General features: G+C 50.1%; 1 protein-coding gene across 1 annotated transcript in view; it reads left to right on the top strand.

The window, feature by feature from the left end:
• Slit1 (slit guidance ligand 1) overlaps positions 1-18,167 on the top strand; it is a 157,158-nt gene that overhangs the window by 112,796 nt on the left and 26,195 nt on the right. The window contains exons 14-25 of the mRNA XM_058581181.1: positions 1,985-2,148; positions 2,725-2,748; positions 2,874-3,018; positions 3,585-3,659; positions 3,837-3,980; positions 8,170-8,313; positions 8,606-8,772; positions 9,221-9,353; positions 10,010-10,078; positions 11,640-11,711; positions 14,569-14,640; positions 15,442-15,513. Coding sequence (XP_058437164.1) covers positions 1,985-2,148; positions 2,725-2,748; positions 2,874-3,018; positions 3,585-3,659; positions 3,837-3,980; positions 8,170-8,313; positions 8,606-8,772; positions 9,221-9,353; positions 10,010-10,078; positions 11,640-11,711; positions 14,569-14,640; positions 15,442-15,513 — 1,281 coding nt within the window. The remainder of the gene's footprint in view (positions 1-1,984; positions 2,149-2,724; positions 2,749-2,873; positions 3,019-3,584; positions 3,660-3,836; positions 3,981-8,169; positions 8,314-8,605; positions 8,773-9,220; positions 9,354-10,009; positions 10,079-11,639; positions 11,712-14,568; positions 14,641-15,441; positions 15,514-18,167) is intronic.

The following is an 18,167-nucleotide window of genomic DNA, read 5'->3' as shown; positions in this document are numbered from 1 at the left end:
AAAAGTCTCTTTTATTATAACCATCCCAATCTGTGGTATCTCATTGAGGTTCTTAATTTGCATTTTTTCAATGATTAATGATATACAGCATTTGCACCCAAAGATTTCTAGCTGTAGCTCCCTAAAGCCTATTCCAAGAAAGTCAGAGAACCTCTTCCCTTCCTTCCACCGTCAGAAATGTTCCCACAGTGGTGGCCACCTGGGTGGCAGATTTGGGGTTATCCTGTGCCAAGATTGTTCTTCTTCCTCCTGGGCCTTTGCTCTTCCCACCCTCTCTACTTGGTTGCTATTCAAATTTCTAATTTGTATCAAATGCTTAGGTTTATACAGCAGCCACTTGTCCCTGTGGGTGTGTGTGTTGGGGGGGTGAGTTTTATAGCTTGCTTTTGACCCAAATGCTCTTAAAAGGATGCGTCCTGTACCACACCCCTGGGCCGTTTGAATGTATGTGGAAACAACAGGATTGACTTGGTTTTCTGCCATTATTGTGACAAAGGGGAGCAGTTAGCTCAGCAGAGACTGGAGCGCTAAGCACAAACAGATGTGGTCGGGCAGCTGGGGAGGGTCCTAAGCTGTCCCCAAATGCTGGTACTAGCTACATACTCTACCCCGGAAGTCAGCAAACTCATCTTCTCTGCAAATTGGCAATTTCAAATAAGGAATAAAAGTTGAGCTGGATGCAGAAAAGATGGGAAGGCCCTGGCTCACCTGGTGGAACTGAGAGGAGCCAGATTTGGACAGGAAAATGAGAGAAGCCGGGGCTGGGGGAGGCCAACTTCCAAAGCAGGGGCCAGAAGGCAGAGCCTGGGAGGAGAGGGTCAGACAAGAGAGTGGCCAGCTTCTGAGCTGGGCTGGACACAGATGCTGGACCAGAGTTCTCCTTAACTTGGAGAGTTCTGCAGCAGCTGGCGGGGGCTGGGCTGAGGCCAACACGTGAGATGACCTGAAGGGTGCTCTGAGATGAAGGAGAAGTGGCCACAGCATGGCGAGTGCCTCAGAGCTGGCCCTGCCCTGTCACTCATGACCTCTCAGGTATGGTAGCCAGGACTGGTTTCCCTGTCTCCACTGGGACAGCCATGAGCAGGGTATGCCCGTGTGGTGGTGGCCCAGATGCAGGTGGGCAGAGCTGCTGCTGCACTGGTTCAGGTGTGGCTGGCCTGAGCCTGCTGGGGGCAATCAGGGCCCACAAATGGGAACACCATGTTGGTCACAGCCCATCATCTGTCAGCTGTTCCCCACATCACCATCTGCACCTGCTGGTAACACAGGCAGCCAGGCAAGGTGGCCCCAGAGATCCCCCAGAAAGCAGCTACTCGGTAATGTTTTCTGAGTTTTCCTTGTGTGGAGAAATAGCCTGTAAGCTTTCCAAGGAGAGGCCTTGACCCTGTGGCCTGGTTGGGGATAGTGACTCTGGGTGCAGCATGCGGGCTCCAGCAGGCCCAGCCTTGCCATCTCAGTCACGGCCCCCTCTTGGAGAATGGCTATGGAAGACGGACTGCTGCTGCCCAAGTCTGTAGGAGAAGGAACGGCCAGGGCCCGTGGCTGCTGGGGAGGTCCGAAGGCCATGGCCTGAGGTGGCATCGATGTTCCTGAGTTCCGTCACCTTTTCTAGGCCTCGTTTGTGAATGAACAAGGGTGTTCTGTCCAGTCTCTGAGTCCCTCCTCCCTCCACTCATGCTTGTGAAGTGTCCCAGGGCAGAGAGAGGGAAGGGTGGGCTGGAAGAGGAGGAACAGAGTGAGGCGTGGAGGGACGCAGGAAGCTCAGCAGCCCCTTCCTTCCTGTGATGCACCCAGAGGCCTTATCCATGGGTGGCAGGGTGCACCCTGGGGTCAACCCACTCTCACATACTCCAGGACCGGCCCTGGTCTTCTGGCCATGAGCAGCCACCTTGGCCCCAGCAGGCAGCCAGGCCCCATGCAGGTAGAGGTGGGCACAGGTTTGCAGTTCTGGTCTCTGATGGCCAATCTGATCCGCTTTGGACAGGCATCTGGCCCAGAACCCCTTCATCTGTGACTGTAACCTCAAGTGGCTGGCGGACTTCCTGCGCACGAATCCCATCGAGACGAGCGGAGCCCGTTGCGCCAGCCCCCGGCGCCTAGCCAACAAGCGCATTGGGCAGATCAAGAGCAAGAAGTTCCGGTGCTCAGGTAACTGCCTGCTGGTCTGTCTTCAGACTGCTCAGGGACCCCATGATGATTCCTGAGTGGCTCCAAAGAGGGTGTCCTTGGGCACTTTGGAGTCAGGCTAGAGGGCGCAGGCCCCACCCTGTGTCCTAGGTTCAATGTTGGTTCATCCCCTCTTCATTGTACTGAGCCCTAGGAGAAGTGGGGCTGGCAGAAGGCCCAGAGGGAGGCCCAGTCCCTCTACTCCCAGGCCAGCTCTTCTTCACACTGCACTCGATCCTTGAAAGATAGTCAGGAGGCCCGGGAGGTTTTGCAGTGAGCTAAGAGCCTCCTCAGACTTTGGGGCAGCTACAGCAAGGTCGGCGCAGTCCCCACTATTCATTGCAAGTGAGAGGTCTCATTGGATGTGCTCCTCAGCACTGACCTAGGCAAGGAACACGAGGGCTCTGGAGTAAGGCTTCTGCATCAGGGGCTGGGCAGGTGGACTCAGGCCCCCATACCAGGTACCAGCTGCATTCCTGGGGTACCTTCAGCCAGGTGGGACATGGGGCCAGGCCTGGCTGCTCCTCCATCATGACATTTCTCTGCTTCTCTCCCCAGCCAAAGAACAGTACTTCATTCCAGGTAGGAGTGGGGGCCAGCCTGGAGGGGCAGTGGCTGTGAGTGGGCCAAATGGGGGACTTGGAAGGCCCTGGGTTGGCCATGCTGCTTGGAGCCTGCCCTCTGCCCAGCTCTCCTTCTCGCCATAGGCACGGAGGATTACCAGCTGAACAGCGAGTGCAGCAGTGATGTCGCCTGTCCCCACAAGTGCCGCTGCGAGGCCAGTGTGGTGGAGTGCTCCAGCTTGAAGCTCTCCAAGATCCCAGAGCGCATCCCCCAGTCCACGGCTGAGCTGTGAGGGCCCCACCCTGCACCCCTCCCCCACCTGAGCGCCCGTTGACCCCCAGGCCCACTCCAGGCTTTCCCCTGTCCAGCTGTGTTTGGGGGACCACAGGAGACATGAACCACAGCCTTCACCCCAATTGCCCACTGCTTCTGCCTCACAACCCCCTCGAAGCAGTCTCTGACACCAGGGAGGGCCACCATCCTGAACTAGGGGTGGCTTTCTTCAGTGATGCTTTTGTCTACCTTCAGGGACATGATTCTGTGAGTTGAAGTCGGGGCTTAACATCCTTTATTATTTTTCTCTATCTAAAAACATGAATTTGTGTAGATAAGTATCACGTGCTTGGACGCCTGCGTGTCTCTGTCCTTTGTGTATGCAAATTTTCATGACATTTTTAATGTTAAAAATATGCCCGTTCACCTCTCCCCCAGTACCAGGCCCAGCCTTCCTTTGAGATGAGAACCATTGGCCTTGGCAGATACATTCATCAGGGAGTCCCCTTGGTCTGCGTCCCAGGGCAGAAGGTGCCTTAATACCCACCATTTATTTATTGGCATGTACCTGCCTCTTGCAGACGATTGAACAACAATGAGATTTCCATCCTGGAGGCCACTGGGATGTTTAAAAAACTTACTCATCTGAAGAAAATGTGAGTCGCTTGTTGGTGGGAAGGTGCCCATTAGGATGCTGGCCTGGGATGGGGAGGGAGAAGGCTGGGGAGGGGGGAGCTTCTCAGGGGGACATGGGGTGTTGAGTGCAGGAAGGGAGGGGCTCCTGGGTGCTGGTAATTTGAAATTCTCCTCTCATCCCCCGCCTCCTCTCCCAGCAACCTGAGCAACAACAAGGTGTCCGAAATTGAAGATGGGGCCTTCGAGGGCGCAGCCTCCGTGAGCGAGCTGCACCTAACCGCCAACCAGCTGGAGTCCATCCGCAGCGGCATGTTCCGGGGTCTGGATGGCTTGCGGACGCTGTGAGTGTGCACAGCAGGGCCACAAAGCCCAACCACGGGGTGGGCATGCACTAAAGGGAAAGCCCGAGAAGGCGGGAGATGGCCTTCCCCAGGCCCCGCTGCAGGACAGCTGAGGACCCTGCATGAGGGCAGGCAATCCCACTTGGGTGACTCGGTGGACAGGCCCATTCTCTTGATCCCTGGGGCAAGTGTGATGCCTGGTGAAGGGATGGAAAGAAGGGGCCCTCCTGAGGTCCCCCTGCATTGCTCTGGGGTCAGGCTACAGGAATACAGCACAACTACAGGCCAGAGGGACTGGACAGCTGTGAGGGGACCTTGCCAGGTGACTTGGTGGAGCTAGAAGGACAGGGTGGTGCACCGTCCCTGGGATTCTCAGAGCCAGCCAGAGCCCAGGAGCTCAGTGGCTCCAGGGTCATGAGCACTCTGTGAAGCTGCAGGGAGCCCCTTTCCAGCCAGTGACCGTGCTCTTCAGGTGACCCTGTGGATGTTTAGTGTCCAGCAGACAGGTTGCCTGCCCTGCCGGCCTTTCCACAGTGATGGGACTGTTCTGTGTCTACACTGTCCACTCTCCACATGGCTGTGGAGCCCTTATTTAATTTCAATTCATTTAAACTGAAATGACTACGTGTGCCTCGTGACCACAGTATTGGAAAACGCGGCTCTGGCAAGCCACCCGCTCGGGCTGAAATCCCAGCTCTGCAGCAGGGTGTGGATTTGTCTTCTGAGCGTGTATCATTGCACTGGTGGAAGGTAAATGAACGTGCGGCAGGACTCCCTGTGGATCTTCATTTGTTTGTTTTACAAAAAGGGGATTTGATTAGGCACTGTGTTTTGCAGCTTGATTCTTTCATTTGAGCGTACAGCCTGGCCATCTTTCCGGGCTGTTCCCGTCTGGCTGCCTCCTCCCTTCTTATATTTACCTACTGTTTTTTGAAAGAGGGTGCCCACAGCCAGGACCGAGGCTATAAAAATCACACGAGGGACAGTGCAGACATAGCAAAGAAGTGCCCATGACCTCACCACTGACCCTAAATGACTGCTGTTAATCATTGGTATTAACAACTATCCTTCTGGTCTTTTACGTGCCTGCACCCACATTCATATGCACATACGTACATACGTGGAAATATAGCTCATCTGTGGAACCATCTCCACAGTCTATGTCATAAACATATCAGTTCTCACCAAAAGTTTACCTCCACCATCTTCATCATTATTATCACTAGTATGATAAGAACACCTGAGATAAGATCTGCCCTCTTAGCCAATTTCCAAGTATATCTTGCAATATCATTTGCTATGGGCACATGCTGTTCTGTAATGATGAATTACATTTTGTGTAATTGAAATACACTTTTAAGGAAACCCTACAATAAATTTTATCTAATAATCTTTTCCTTTAACATAATGTGGGCACCTTTACCTATCATTAAATTTTCTTTTTCTTTTTTTTTTTTGAATTACTTATTTTTTTATTTTTATTTTTTTTCTTCATACATGTACTTGGGTTTTTTTTGCATTATAATTCTTATTACACATATATACCACAATTTTTCATGTCTCTGTTTGTATATAAAGTAGGTTGACACCCAATTCGTGTCTTCATACATGTACTTTGGATAATGATGTCCATCATATTCCACCATCCTTGCTAATCCCCTGCCTCCTCCCTTTCCCTCCCTCCCCTCTTCCCTATATAGAATTCATCTATTCATCCTATGTTCCCCCTGCTTACCCCAGTATGAGTCAGCCTCCTTATATCAGAGAAAACATTTGGCATTTGATTTTTTGGGATTGGCTAACTTCACTTAGCACTATTTTCTCCAACGCCATCCATTTACCTGTAAATGTCATGATTTTATTCTCTTCTATTGCTGAGTAATATTCCATTGTGTATATGTGCCACATTTATTTTTTATCCATTCATCCACTGAAGGTCACTTAGGTTGGCTCCACAGTTTAGCTATTGTGAATTGTGCTGCTATAAACGTTGATGTGGCTGTGTCCCTGTAGATGCTGTTTTTAAGTCCTTTGGGTATAGTCTGAGGAGAGGGATAGCTGGGTCAAATGGTGGTTCCAACCCAGATTTCCAAGATATCTCCATACAGCTTTCCATATTGGCTGCACCAATTTGCAGTCCCACAGCAATGTATGAGTGTGCCTTTTTCCCTACATCCTCACCAACACTTATTGTTATTTGTCTTCATAATAGCTGCCATTCTGACTGGAGTGAGATGAAATCTTAGAGTAGTTTTAATTTGCATTTCTCTGATTGCTAGAGATGATGAGCATTTTTTCATATATTTGTTGATTGATTGTATATCCTCGTCTGAGAAGTGTCTGTTCAGGTCCTTGGCCCATTTATTGATTGGATTATTGTTATTATTATTTTTTGGTGCTTAGCTTTTTGAGTTCTTTATATATCCTAGAGATTAGTGCTCTATCTGATGTGTGAGGGGTAAAGATTTGCTCCCAGGATGTAGTCTCTCTGTTCACCTCACAGATTGTTCCTTTTGCTGAGAAAAAAACTTTTTAGTTTGATTTCATCCATTTATTGATTCTTGGTTTTAATTCTTGCACTATAGGAGTCTTATTAAGGAAGTTGGGGCCTAATCCCACATGATGGAGATTAGGGCCTACTTTTTCTTCTATTAGACGCAGATAAATTTTCTTTTACAACATCAATTTGGATGACTATATATTGTATCATCGCTGGTGATTTAGGCTGTTTCTGACGTCTTTATTTCGAGCAAGGCTGTGATCAATGTCTTCAGCACACTGTCTGTGCCCACCGTGGTATTGAGGATTCCCTTTGGTGGAGTCCTCAGAGTGGACCAGCCAGTGGCAGGGGAGAGAGGCCTGTTGGAGACCTGTGCACTCACCACACATACCGGGGAGGTCCCCGGCCATTGTGTGCCGCTGTGTGTGATAGTGGCCTCTCACCCACACTCCCAGCAACTCTGGCATCATTATTATTATTATTACTGTGTTTTTGATAATTTTTCAATTTGGCAGGCAGAAATGGAATGTTTCTTAGGTGTTCTTGCTTACTCATAAGGTGAGCCTACTCCATGAGCATTACCCAGGCTGTTTTGGTTTCTCTCCTGACTGGCCTAGTCTGTTAAGGCTTGTTTTCGGCTGTTTTTATCTGGGCTGGGTTTCAGAGGGTGAACCTAGGCCATTCCCGATGCAGATGAGGAGGAAGGGCGTCCAGAAAGCCCTCCCGGTGGGGGTAGGCGTGGCCGTGCAATGGTCCACCATGCGACCAGCGCACTGGTTTCATTAATGAGGTTCTTGGCATAAAAGTTAGCTAGCGAGATCGAAATAAAACACACAGACTCAGTTACCTTTTTCTATGACCAGGTCCTAGACGGCTCCCCTCTCTGGTTCCCACCTCTAACCGCCCAGTAGGGCAGCAAGGATTACTCAGGGCTAGCAGGAGAGAGAGAGAGAGCACGCCAGGGAGTAGCCTTTTATTGGGGAACAAGAAATTCAGGGGAGAATTCCATCCAATGAAGGTTGAGGGGGGCCGCACTCCAAGGTCAGGGTCAGTGATTGGCCCCCAGGGTCAGTGGTCAGTCATACCCCCACACGGACGGGCTCTCTCATCAGGAGAGGGCCGGGAAAGCCCCGACACAGTTAGCCAGAACGCCTCAGACCCAAACCGGGAGTTGCCCAGTCACGTGTGAGAATGGCTTCCCACACAATGGAGCCATGTGAGGGGCCCTTGACCACCGTGGGGGCGAGCTACACCTGACCGCTGAGAAGATGGCCTGGGGCTGGGTGGACATAGTCTCCCAGATCACAGCAGAGTTTAAACTGTGGGCAATCTGAAGATCCCTAAGGAGTGTTAAACTGGAGAGGGACAAGATGCTGGCCACTGGGTGGAGCATGGCCTGGAGATGGGGAGGAGCACTGGCCATCCAGGGAGTGAGTGACCGTGGGCTGCAGGGGCCTCTATGATAGGGTAGACAGGCGCACAGTCCAGGCACCCTTGAGGCAAGGTGGTCTGGAGGTGGGCACAGTCGTGCAGAGCTCTCCCTCGCGTGGCCATGGCCATGGCCCCCGTTCCTGCTCTGCGGCTCAGAGCCTCTGGAGGAGCCTTGGGAACCACCTGGTGGTGGCCACCGCCGTGTGACCCAGGGGGACTGTGGCGGGCCACAGCCCAGGGCTCTTCCCTCCTCCGCAGGATGCTGAGGAACAACCGCATCAGCTGCATCCACAACGACAGCTTCACGGGCCTGCGCAACGTCCGGCTGCTCTCGCTCTATGACAACCAGATCACCACCATCTCCCCCGGAGCCTTCGACACCCTCCAGGCCCTTTCCACGCTGTGAGTCCCGGCCTCAGGGGACAGGCAGGATGGTGGCTCTGGGAGCAGCCATCCCTGGGGGCGATCTTGGGTGGGACCTCCTGGCTTGTTGGAACATGGCTTCCACCACTTTGGAATTCTGTCTCTCTCCCCCAAACTGACCCTCTGGGTAATGGTTGGTTGTGTGGGAAAGAGCCCTGGGTGCGCGGGGCCAGTAAGCGGCAAGTCCTACAGCAGTGGACGGAAAGGGGCCTTGCTAAGTCAAATGAAACTGGCGGGGTGTCTTGATGGCCCCATGTCCTGCCCCTTCCAGAAACCTCCTGGCCAACCCCTTCAACTGCAACTGCCAGCTGGCCTGGCTGGGCGACTGGCTGCGCAAGAGGAAGATCGTGACAGGGAACCCGCGATGCCAGAACCCAGACTTCCTTCGGCAGATCCCCCTGCAGGACGTGGCCTTCCCCGACTTCAGGTGTGAGGAAGGTAATACCCGGGCCCCGTGGGCAGGCGAGGGGGTGAGCGGAGCCAGCTAACTGGCAGGCTGGGTCAGGAAGATAGGGAGTGGCAGGCAGTGCTGTCACAGGCCCCAAGGGAGGAACACAGTGGGGAGGGGAGGCTGGCTGATGGGGAGGAACACGGAAATTCCCCCACTTGGAGGTGTCTTTGTGTGGTTAGAGGAGGAGTAATTGCTTATAGCAGAAAAATGGGAAAGTACAGTAGAAATAGATAAACATTACCTATGATCCCATCACTCAGAAAATCAAGTAACATCTTGGTGCATTTTCTTTATGTAAGTATGTTTAACCCACAGACCCGCCTCCTAGCTGCTCCTGAGACTTATGGGGTCACCCTCTGAGCTTGGCCCTGATTGCAGGAGCCTTAAAAAGTCCCATCCTCCTCGCTGACCAGGACTTCATCCCTTCCTCCCTAGGCCAAGAGGAGGGGGGCTGCCTGCCCCGCCCGCAGTGCCCCCAGGAGTGCGCCTGTCTGGACACTGTGGTCCGGTGCAGCAACAAGCACCTCCGGGCTCTGCCCAAGGGCATCCCCAAGAATGTCACAGAACTGTGAGTAGTTCAGGGCCTCGCAGCCTCCATGTTGATTCAGAGGAATACATTGCCTTTCTGGAGGAGGAGGAGGAGGAGGAGGTGCCCCAGTGCAGGGATCGGCTGACTGGGAGGAGGGTCAGGGCTTTGCAGAAAGCACCAGTTCCAACGGGACTTGGACCTTTTCTTGGATTCCCTCTCTGAGGTCACCTGATGACACAAGTCTCCAGATCGAGGGCTTCATCCCATTAAACTAAGCTCTCCTTTAACAGAGGGAGTAACATTACCTTTTCCACTTGACATTGTCTCATGAGTCTTCCCCTCTCTCATGAAAACTCTTACAAGTGTGATTTTTTCTTAACTAGAGACATAATATTCTTCACGTGAACCGATGATGGTCTAAATGTCAAGTCCCCTTTTGTTGGATATTTAATCGTTTCCATTTTGCTGTCATAAATAGCTCCAAGGTGAACACTCCTTCAGTGAAACCACTGCTTTGCCACTAGCCAATGTAACAGTGGCCTGCTCGCTCACCTGCCCTGCACCAACCCTGAGTATGGCAATGTGCCAGTCTTCGTTGATTTGGACTTGGTGTCTGAGCTCCTGTGGGGCTGTGGATGTAAATGCAAGCAATAAATGAGAACGGGCAAACTCATGCTTCTGTGTTCTCTCTCTAGCTATTTGGATGGGAACCAGTTCACACTGGTTCCGGGACAGCTGTCTACCTTCAAGTACCTGCAGCTCGTGTGAGTATTCAGGCTGCTTGAGGATCTCTGCCCTGCCTCAGAGGACATGCAGGCCATCGGCATCTAATTATCTTGGTTCCAGTTTTTCACGAAGTTCCTTCTGGACAGATCCTGATTCTAAATCCCCTCTTCCCAAGGGAAAACACCTGTGCCGAGAGCTGTTTGCCACCTAGTGGCCATGATTGGGAATTACACCCTTCCAGCATGGTTGGGTCAGACCTGCCTGCCTCTGTGTCCACATCTCCCCCATCCTCCTCAAGGGGGATCATTATTGTTAATGTGACAAATCCGTGCAAGGATCAGAGCTAGGACAGAAGTAAAGGGTGATGGGAAACCTCTTTTTCCAACCCAGAACCCTAAACCAAATAAGACACTGGGAGCTACAAATTTATAACTAAGTTCCTCTTAGACTAACATCTGCTTTTGTTATGTCCACCTTCTACCCTTTCCACCCCATGGAAACATACAAAATAATAAACCCCAGGATAATAAGGTTGATTCATTTAGTCTTCCAGCCTACTAAGTACCTTACTGCTATTGTCTGTCTCTGCTCATTGGCCAGATTCTGCCCCAAAGAAGACCAGAGACCATTCTATTTAGTGTACCTGCAGCATTGCTGCAGGAAGTGTGGCCCGGGGACCTGTGTCAGTCTGAATACAGTTGTGACAGATCTGTACGTAGATAAGGAGCCCGTCCCAGAGTGCAAATTGACATCTTCCTTCCTTCCTTGAGAAACTCTTGCTATGCAAACAACGTTAGCTAAACTAAATTGTGTGTTTAGATTACATTTTGGCACACGTTTTCTTGCTGTGGACTGGTAACAATTGGTTCAAAGACTGGCTAATTCCATTCTGTAGAATCTTGTATCTCCAAATACCTGTCTTTGCTTAATGACCTCAAGAGTGTGTTTTGAGCCGTCCAGTGGGGGTGGAGGTGGAAGAGCATGGTTGGTGGCTGGTGACAGAGAAAGAGAAAATACTGCAATTCCCCAGGCTTTCTGTGGACTACTCTGATGAAGCTCCAACTGTGGCTAGGATACCCTTGAAGAGGCCAGGAGGGGACAGAGTGATACTGTCAGTGTGCCAGCTGCTGCAGGGTCACCCAGGTTTAGACCAGGCTCTGCCTGTGCCCAGCTAGGTGGTCCCAGGTGAATTCATCACTCTGAGACTCCTGGTCTCCATCTGTAAAGTGGGGTTACTCTCTCCCTTGCAGTACTGCCAGGGGGGGCTTGTGCACTAGCACACACCAGAGAGAAAGAGAGGACCACTGGCAGGAGGGAGGGGGAGGGGGCAGTGCCCTCCCCAGGAGCATTTCCTTGGTGAAAAGGGGGATAGCCAGCTCTTCCTGGAAAGGGGAGGGGCAAAGAAGGAGAGGTGGCAGAGAGGGACACCAGGGAACTCAACAGCTGTGAGCCCAGTGCGCCTGCCTCTCCACCCTTGCCCCACCAGAGCAGTGGAGCTGTGGTCCTCCTGCATGGGGAAGGGCCAGAGCAGGTGGGGGAGGGCCCTGACCTGGGATTAAGTTCTCTCTTTGCAAATGATGATGCTCTTGTTTTTTCCAGGGACCTGAGTAATAACAAGATCAGTACCTTAAGCAATTCCTCCTTCACCAACATGAGCCAGCTGACCACTCTGTGAGTCCCAGCAGGGCCTGGGTGGGGGCGTAGGGGGCCTGGCTTCAGCCTTATTATTCTGGGCATTGCTCCCTGGTTACTCATAGGACCATGTGCAGACTCCCTCCCCTGCAGAGAGACTTTTAAAAAACATCTCTCATTGTGTCTCCTCAGCCTTTTGTCTAAGATCAAGTGTAAACATATCTTTCTTTGTGAAATACAACACATATGGAAAAGTGCAAAAATATAAATGGAACCGTTTAACAAATAATCATCAAGCTAGCACATGTGTAGACACCTAAGTCAGAAACAGAGCCATGTTAGCACTTCAAAAGCCCCATCCCTACCTGTCATTACTGCTCCCTCCGCCCACCCCACCCAACATAGCCCCCATCCTGACGTGATGATGATAACTTATTGATTTTCTCTGTAGTATTGTCATCTACATATGCATTTCTAAACATCACCATTTAATTCTACTACATTAAAATGTACAGAGCATTTTTTTAAAAATCTAAGCCAAATAGAAGCCCTTTTGCTCGACATTATTATGTCTGTGAGACCCATCCTGTTGTGTGCAGCTGCAATCTAGTCATTTTCATTGCTGTTACTTTTTTCATTGCCATACTTCCCTCATTCACTCTATTATCAATGGGTATTGGGTCATTTCCAACTTGGCTTGTTGTCAGCAGAGACTCTCTGAACATTTTTATGCACCTATCCTAAGAAATTTCATGTGATCTCTAATTATATTCCAAGTAATTTATCAGAAGGTATTAAGAAGCATCCCTATTATTTTCCTGGTGCTTAAGAGTGCATCTCTTTTGGGGCTGGATTGTGGCTCAGTGGTAGAGCGCTTGCTTAGCACGTGCGGAATGCTGGGTTCAGTCCTTACCACATAAATAAAAGTATTGTGTCCAACTACAACTAAAACAATTTTTTTTTTAAAAAAAGAGTGCATCTCATTTGCTTTCCCAGCACGTCATGTTCCTTACGATGCACCACAATCAGGGATTTTCCCAGGCTGCTGTCTAGGTCAAACGGTAGAGCCAGTTTCCGGAAAGGGAAGGGGGTCCGGACCCAGCCAGTCTTTAGAGGAGAAGGTGGGCTGAGGCCAGCAAGACCTGATCTGGTTCCTCTCCTGCACTTACCTGCCCCAGGACCTGCTAGTCAGCTGGTCCCCACTCCCCAGGCTTCCTGACACCTTGGCAATTTGCTCCTTCTTGGGGAGATTTAGCCTTGAAAAGGCCCTTTGTGAGCCAGTGTGTGTGGAAGCCACCTCTGTCTAGGGCTGTGTTCCCAAGCTATAGATCCTGCCCTCCAGGGACATTTGGCAATGTCTGGAAACGTGTGTAGTTGTCACAACTTGGAGGGAGGGTGCTGCTGACATCTAGTGGGCAAAGGCCAGGGAGGCTGCCAAACACCCCTCAGTGCACAGGATGGTCCCCAAGACCAAGAACTGTCAATACGCCCAGGCGGACAAGTCCTGGTCTGAGTGACCCTGCCAGCCACAAGGAGGACAGACCCTTTCCTGTGATATGTCTTTTTTTTTTTTTTTTAGGAGGAGGGGGGCAGGTACTGGGGATTGAACTCAGGGGCGCTGGACCACTGAGCCAAACCCCCAGCCCTACTTTGTATTTTATTTAGAGACAGGGGCTGACTGAGTTGCTTAGCACCTTGCTGTTGCTGAGGTTGGTTTTGAATTCGCGATCTTCCTGCCTCAGCATCTGGAATTACAGGTGTGAGCCACCACGCCTGGCCTTTCCTATAATATGGACAGCTCATTTATCTTGCTATTTTTTTTTTTTTGGTTTTTGCTTCCGGCATAAGAAAGGTCTTTGGTGATCTGTTTAATATCTTACTGTTTTTAAAAAGAGCTTCTATAATCCTGGAGACTCGGGAGGCAGAGGTGGGAGAATCACAAGTTCAAGCCAATCTGGGCATCTTAGTGAGACCCTCAGCAACTTAGCAAGATCCTATCTCAACATAAAAAAATAAAATAAAATGAGCTGGGGATGTGGTTCAGTGGTAGAGTGCCCCTGGGTCCAATCCTTAGTGCTCAAAAAAAAAAAAGTAATTTTACTAAAGTATAATTAACATACAACAAACTGCCTGCATTAAAATGTAGAACTTGATAAATTTTGACATATGCACACACCCAGGAAACTAACCACAATAAAAAGTGGACCCCTGATGTCCTTTTGCACTTCTCCCAACCCCCAGCCCCATTCTATAAGTGATCTGTTTTCTGTCATTATAATTAGTCTGCATTTTTTTAAAGTTTTATGTAACCATTTATAAAACAAGCTCTTTTTGGCTTGGCTTTTGTGGCTTAGCCTAATGATCCTGAGATTCATACACACCGGTGGTCCCTTCCTTCTCACTGCTCAGCAGTATTCCCGGGCATGAATGTGCCCAGTCTGTTCCTCCATTCATCAGTGGGTGGACGCAGGGGGATGTCCAGGGTGGGGCTGTTGCAGGTATCATCTCCCTTCTTCATCTGCTTGTCTTCCTTGAATGGAATCATTTCTCTGAAAGCATTTTGAGAGGTGGTTTAATGTGTGGACTGTGGAAACTGGGAATCTTTTTTTTAATATATATATTTTTTAGTTGTAGGTGGACACAATACCTTTATTTTTATGTGGTGCTGAGGATCGAATCCAGGGCCTCACGTGTGCTAGGCAAGCTCTCTACCTCTGAGCCACAACCCCAGCCCCCCCAAAACTGAGAATCTTAATGACAATCCCCCCAATAACTTAATAACATGGCCTTGAGGAAGTTCTTTTCACTACATGGAGCCTCGGTTTCCTCATCTATGAGATGAGTAGAAATGGTACCTTCCTCTCCGTCATCGACTGTCCCTCCCTCCCTCCCACAGGATCCTCAGCTACAATGCCCTCCAGTGCATCCCTCCTCTGGCCTTCCAGGGGCTCCGCTCCCTGCGCCTGCTGTAAGTCCCCTCAGAATTCATTCCTCCAGGAATCCACTCCCCTGGGGCCCTGCCGCCACCTGGTGGGCAGCAAAGCCCCTGTGTCTGGGGCCCAGGCAGGACTAATGCTGTGTTCAGGTGGGAGTCCAGAACACCTGCGTGCAAGCCCCTACAGAAGCGAAGTCCTGAATGGGAAAGGATGTGAGAAAGGGGGTTGCTGTCACCCCCCAGATGAATCTGGGGTGTGTGGGGGGAGGGGTGTCCCAAGATAGGGTAGCCCTTTACTGCATCTGAACAGCCTCCTATTCAGATTGAAAATGTTTGGCTTGCAAGAGATGTGGGCACCTTTTCCAGAAGTTCCTACTTAAGGTTTTGCCATGTGACCAAAGCCTTCTGTTGTGTCTATCATGACAGCCGCTGTCAGCCCCACCGGGGAGCAAGGTGACATTCCTCCAGCCCTGACCCATGGCTGGCCGCATGAACTTCTTTATCAACCTCTCAAGCTAAGAGAGGGAGGGCTTGCAGGCGCACCAGTCCAATCGGCGATGCAAACCTGCTGCTTGAATTATTTTTGATGACGAAAAGAGTCCTCCCGAAGGACTGGGGGACAGGGGGGTCCTCCAGGACTATTTAGGGCTCCCTCCTCCTTCACTGGGGCCAACAGGGCAGGGTCTCTGGGCTGAAGGCCACCTCCCTCCTTGCACTGACAGAGAGAGCTGGAGGACAGCTTGTCCCTTCTCAGGAGAGAACTGGGACTGCCCCTCCACTGGGGCTCCTGTCCCTGTCTCTGGACCAGGCACCAGCAGCTTCTTCTCTCCTCAGGTCCCTCCACGGCAATGATGTTTCCACCCTCCCAGAGGGCATCTTTGCAGACGTGACCTCCCTGTCTCATCTGTGAGTAGCAAAAGCCCCATTCTTGGGCCTCATTGGATTTTAACAAAACTTGGGTTCTGAGGGAGACCCCAGCTTCTCAGATTGCCACAATGTCCCTGTGCAGCCTCAGTCCCTCAGGCACTCAGTGGTCCACCGGTCACAGCACTGGTCAGAACAGTTCTTCACAAGCCAGGGCCAAGGTAGAGCTGGCCATTTTCTGATTGCTAAACATTTCACTTGGGTCAGCTGCTGCGACCCTCACACTAGTCCTATACGCAGGTACCGTTCCCCTGCACGTGAGGAAGCAGGCCCAGGGAGAGTGAGAAGCTAGCTTGCCCAAAGTTGTGCGGCTGGTGGGTGGTCAGGGTTCTGAGCCCAGTGCCCATGCTGTTAACTTCACACCATGAAAGATAAGTTCCAGACATTTTCTACCTCCCAAAGTGACATAATGGACATTGAATTGCTTCCCAAACCACTTAGCTGGCCGTGCCATGAGGATTCTTTAAAAGCAGTAGTAAAATGGAGAAAGGGGACCCTGGGGAGGGAGCAGGGGAGGAGGAAAGAAGGCGCTGGGCAATTAAATTGACCAAATTGTTATGTGTGTATACAAATATGCCACAAAGAGCGGACTATTATGTGCAATTATAGTGCACCACCAAATAAATAAATAAAATAAGGAGAGAGAGAGAGAGGTAGGCTTGACTGCTCTAAGAGCTAAACACAGAACCACCTACGACCCGGCAGGTCCACTCCCAGGTACGTACTCAAAAGAGCCAAAATCAGGATTTCGAACAAATGCTTCTATGCCGATGGCCGGAGTCCATTACAACATTGTTCACAGTAGAGCAAAGTGGAAATACCCCGAGTCCATCCACAGAGGAAGAGAGAAGCAGGACGTGGCAGAGACGTCCAACAGGGGAGAATCCCCCAAAACTAATAAGTTCTGATATGGCCACAGTGCGGGTGAACCCGAGAAACGCACCACTGAAATAAGCCAGACCCCAGGGACAAGTATAGATTATTCTACTGATGTGAGTGTCTCAGAACAGTCACATTCCTAGAGGCAGAAAGGAAAATGGTGGGGCCAGGGCTGGGGGCCAGGCTGGGTTCCAGTGTTTAATGAGCTCAATGTTCTGTTTAGGGTGAGGAAAATGTTTTGGAAATGGACGGTGGTGACTGTTGCCCAACACTCTGAATGGAATCCACATTCCTAACTGTACATTCAAAACGGTTGAAATACATATATGTGATATATATTTTAGCACATAAAAAGTGGAGAAGTAAAAAAGCGCTGTGCTGGGGCAGGGCCACCCCCTCTGGAGGCTGGGATGGGTCCAAGCAGACGTCTTTCCTGGCATTCCTTGGTGCCACTGGCTGGGGAGTATATATGGACCGTGGCTGGCACCCTGATTGGCAGACCTTTTGTCTCTCCACCCACACCCAGGGCCTAGGTGGGCAGGCATTTCTGATCAGAAGGGCTCTTAGAGTCACCAGCATCTCTCTAGAAGTTCATTCATTCAACCATCTAACTAGATTTCCCCATTCTGGGACTTACCTTTCCCAGATTTTAATCTCTGAAATCAAGTGTGTCTTGCCAGGCTCAGTGGCACATACCTGTAGTCCTAGCTACTCAGGAGGCTGAGGTAGGAGGATCCCAAGTTTGACACCAGCCTCAGGAACTTAGCAAAATAAAAAATAAAGGGACTGGAGGTGTAGCTCAGTGGTAGAGTGCTTGCCTGGCACGTGTGAGGCACTGGGTTCGATCCTCAGCACCACATAAAAATAAACAAATAAAATAAAGACTTTGTGTCCATCTACAACTAAAAAAGTATAATAAATAAATAAATAGGTCTGGGGGTGTAGCTCTCAGTAGTAGAGTGTCCCTGGGTTCAATCCCCAGTAACAGTGACAATAAAAAATCACAAAAATAATGAATACATAAATAAAATCAGAGTGTATCTTAAAGTTATGTGTATATTTAATATGGTAATGTTTCCCAACCCCTCCCAAAGCATGTTACATATGCGATGTATCTGACAATCTTAGACTTGAAGAAATAAAATAGGTGTCACTCTTTGAAAATCTGCTTGAGTCAAATACTATATTAAGTGCTCTACTGTGGTGTCTTGTTTACTCCATGACCAAAATGAGAAACAGGTTTTGTATTATGTGCCAGCTCTGTGTGATTGGCTGGAACCGCCCTGAACATTGCACTAAAAATTCCAGGGCTGGTCTGAACTTAGGGGGAAGAGTGCAGTGATTGATTAATGATGTCTACCATGGAAATGGGAGGGGTAAGGGGCCTTGTCCAAAGTGACAGGATCTATTATTTCCATTTTATGGTGGTAGGTTCTGAAAAGTTAAACAACTGTTCCAGGTCCTAAAGCTAGGAAATGACAGACAGGATTGGAACTTAGGTGTGTCTGATTCCAAAGCTCACTATTTTTTTATTGCCTCAATAAATATATTCTGGGAAAACAGAGTGAGTCAAGTGCTGAAGAATTTACTAACAAATTTCTGCCCTCTGTGATCATCTAGATATTATAAAGGAGTCTGAAGGAAAAAATGACTAAGGGGAAGTCTGAGGAGCTTCACAGAGGAGGTGCCATTTATGTTGTCATTGAAAAGGTATCAGGAGTGTGGTGGCTTTTCTGTTGCTGTAACAAAACACCTGA

Source organism: Marmota monax, unplaced genomic scaffold (assembly GCF_021218885.2).
Source record: "Marmota monax isolate L192 unplaced genomic scaffold, Marmota_monax_Labrador192_F-V1.1 WCK01_AAM20220418_F8-fsc00004, whole genome shotgun sequence".
Classification (NCBI taxonomy): domain Eukaryota; kingdom Metazoa; phylum Chordata; class Mammalia; order Rodentia; family Sciuridae; genus Marmota; species Marmota monax.
This window is presented reverse-complemented; position numbering and strand designations above follow the sequence as displayed.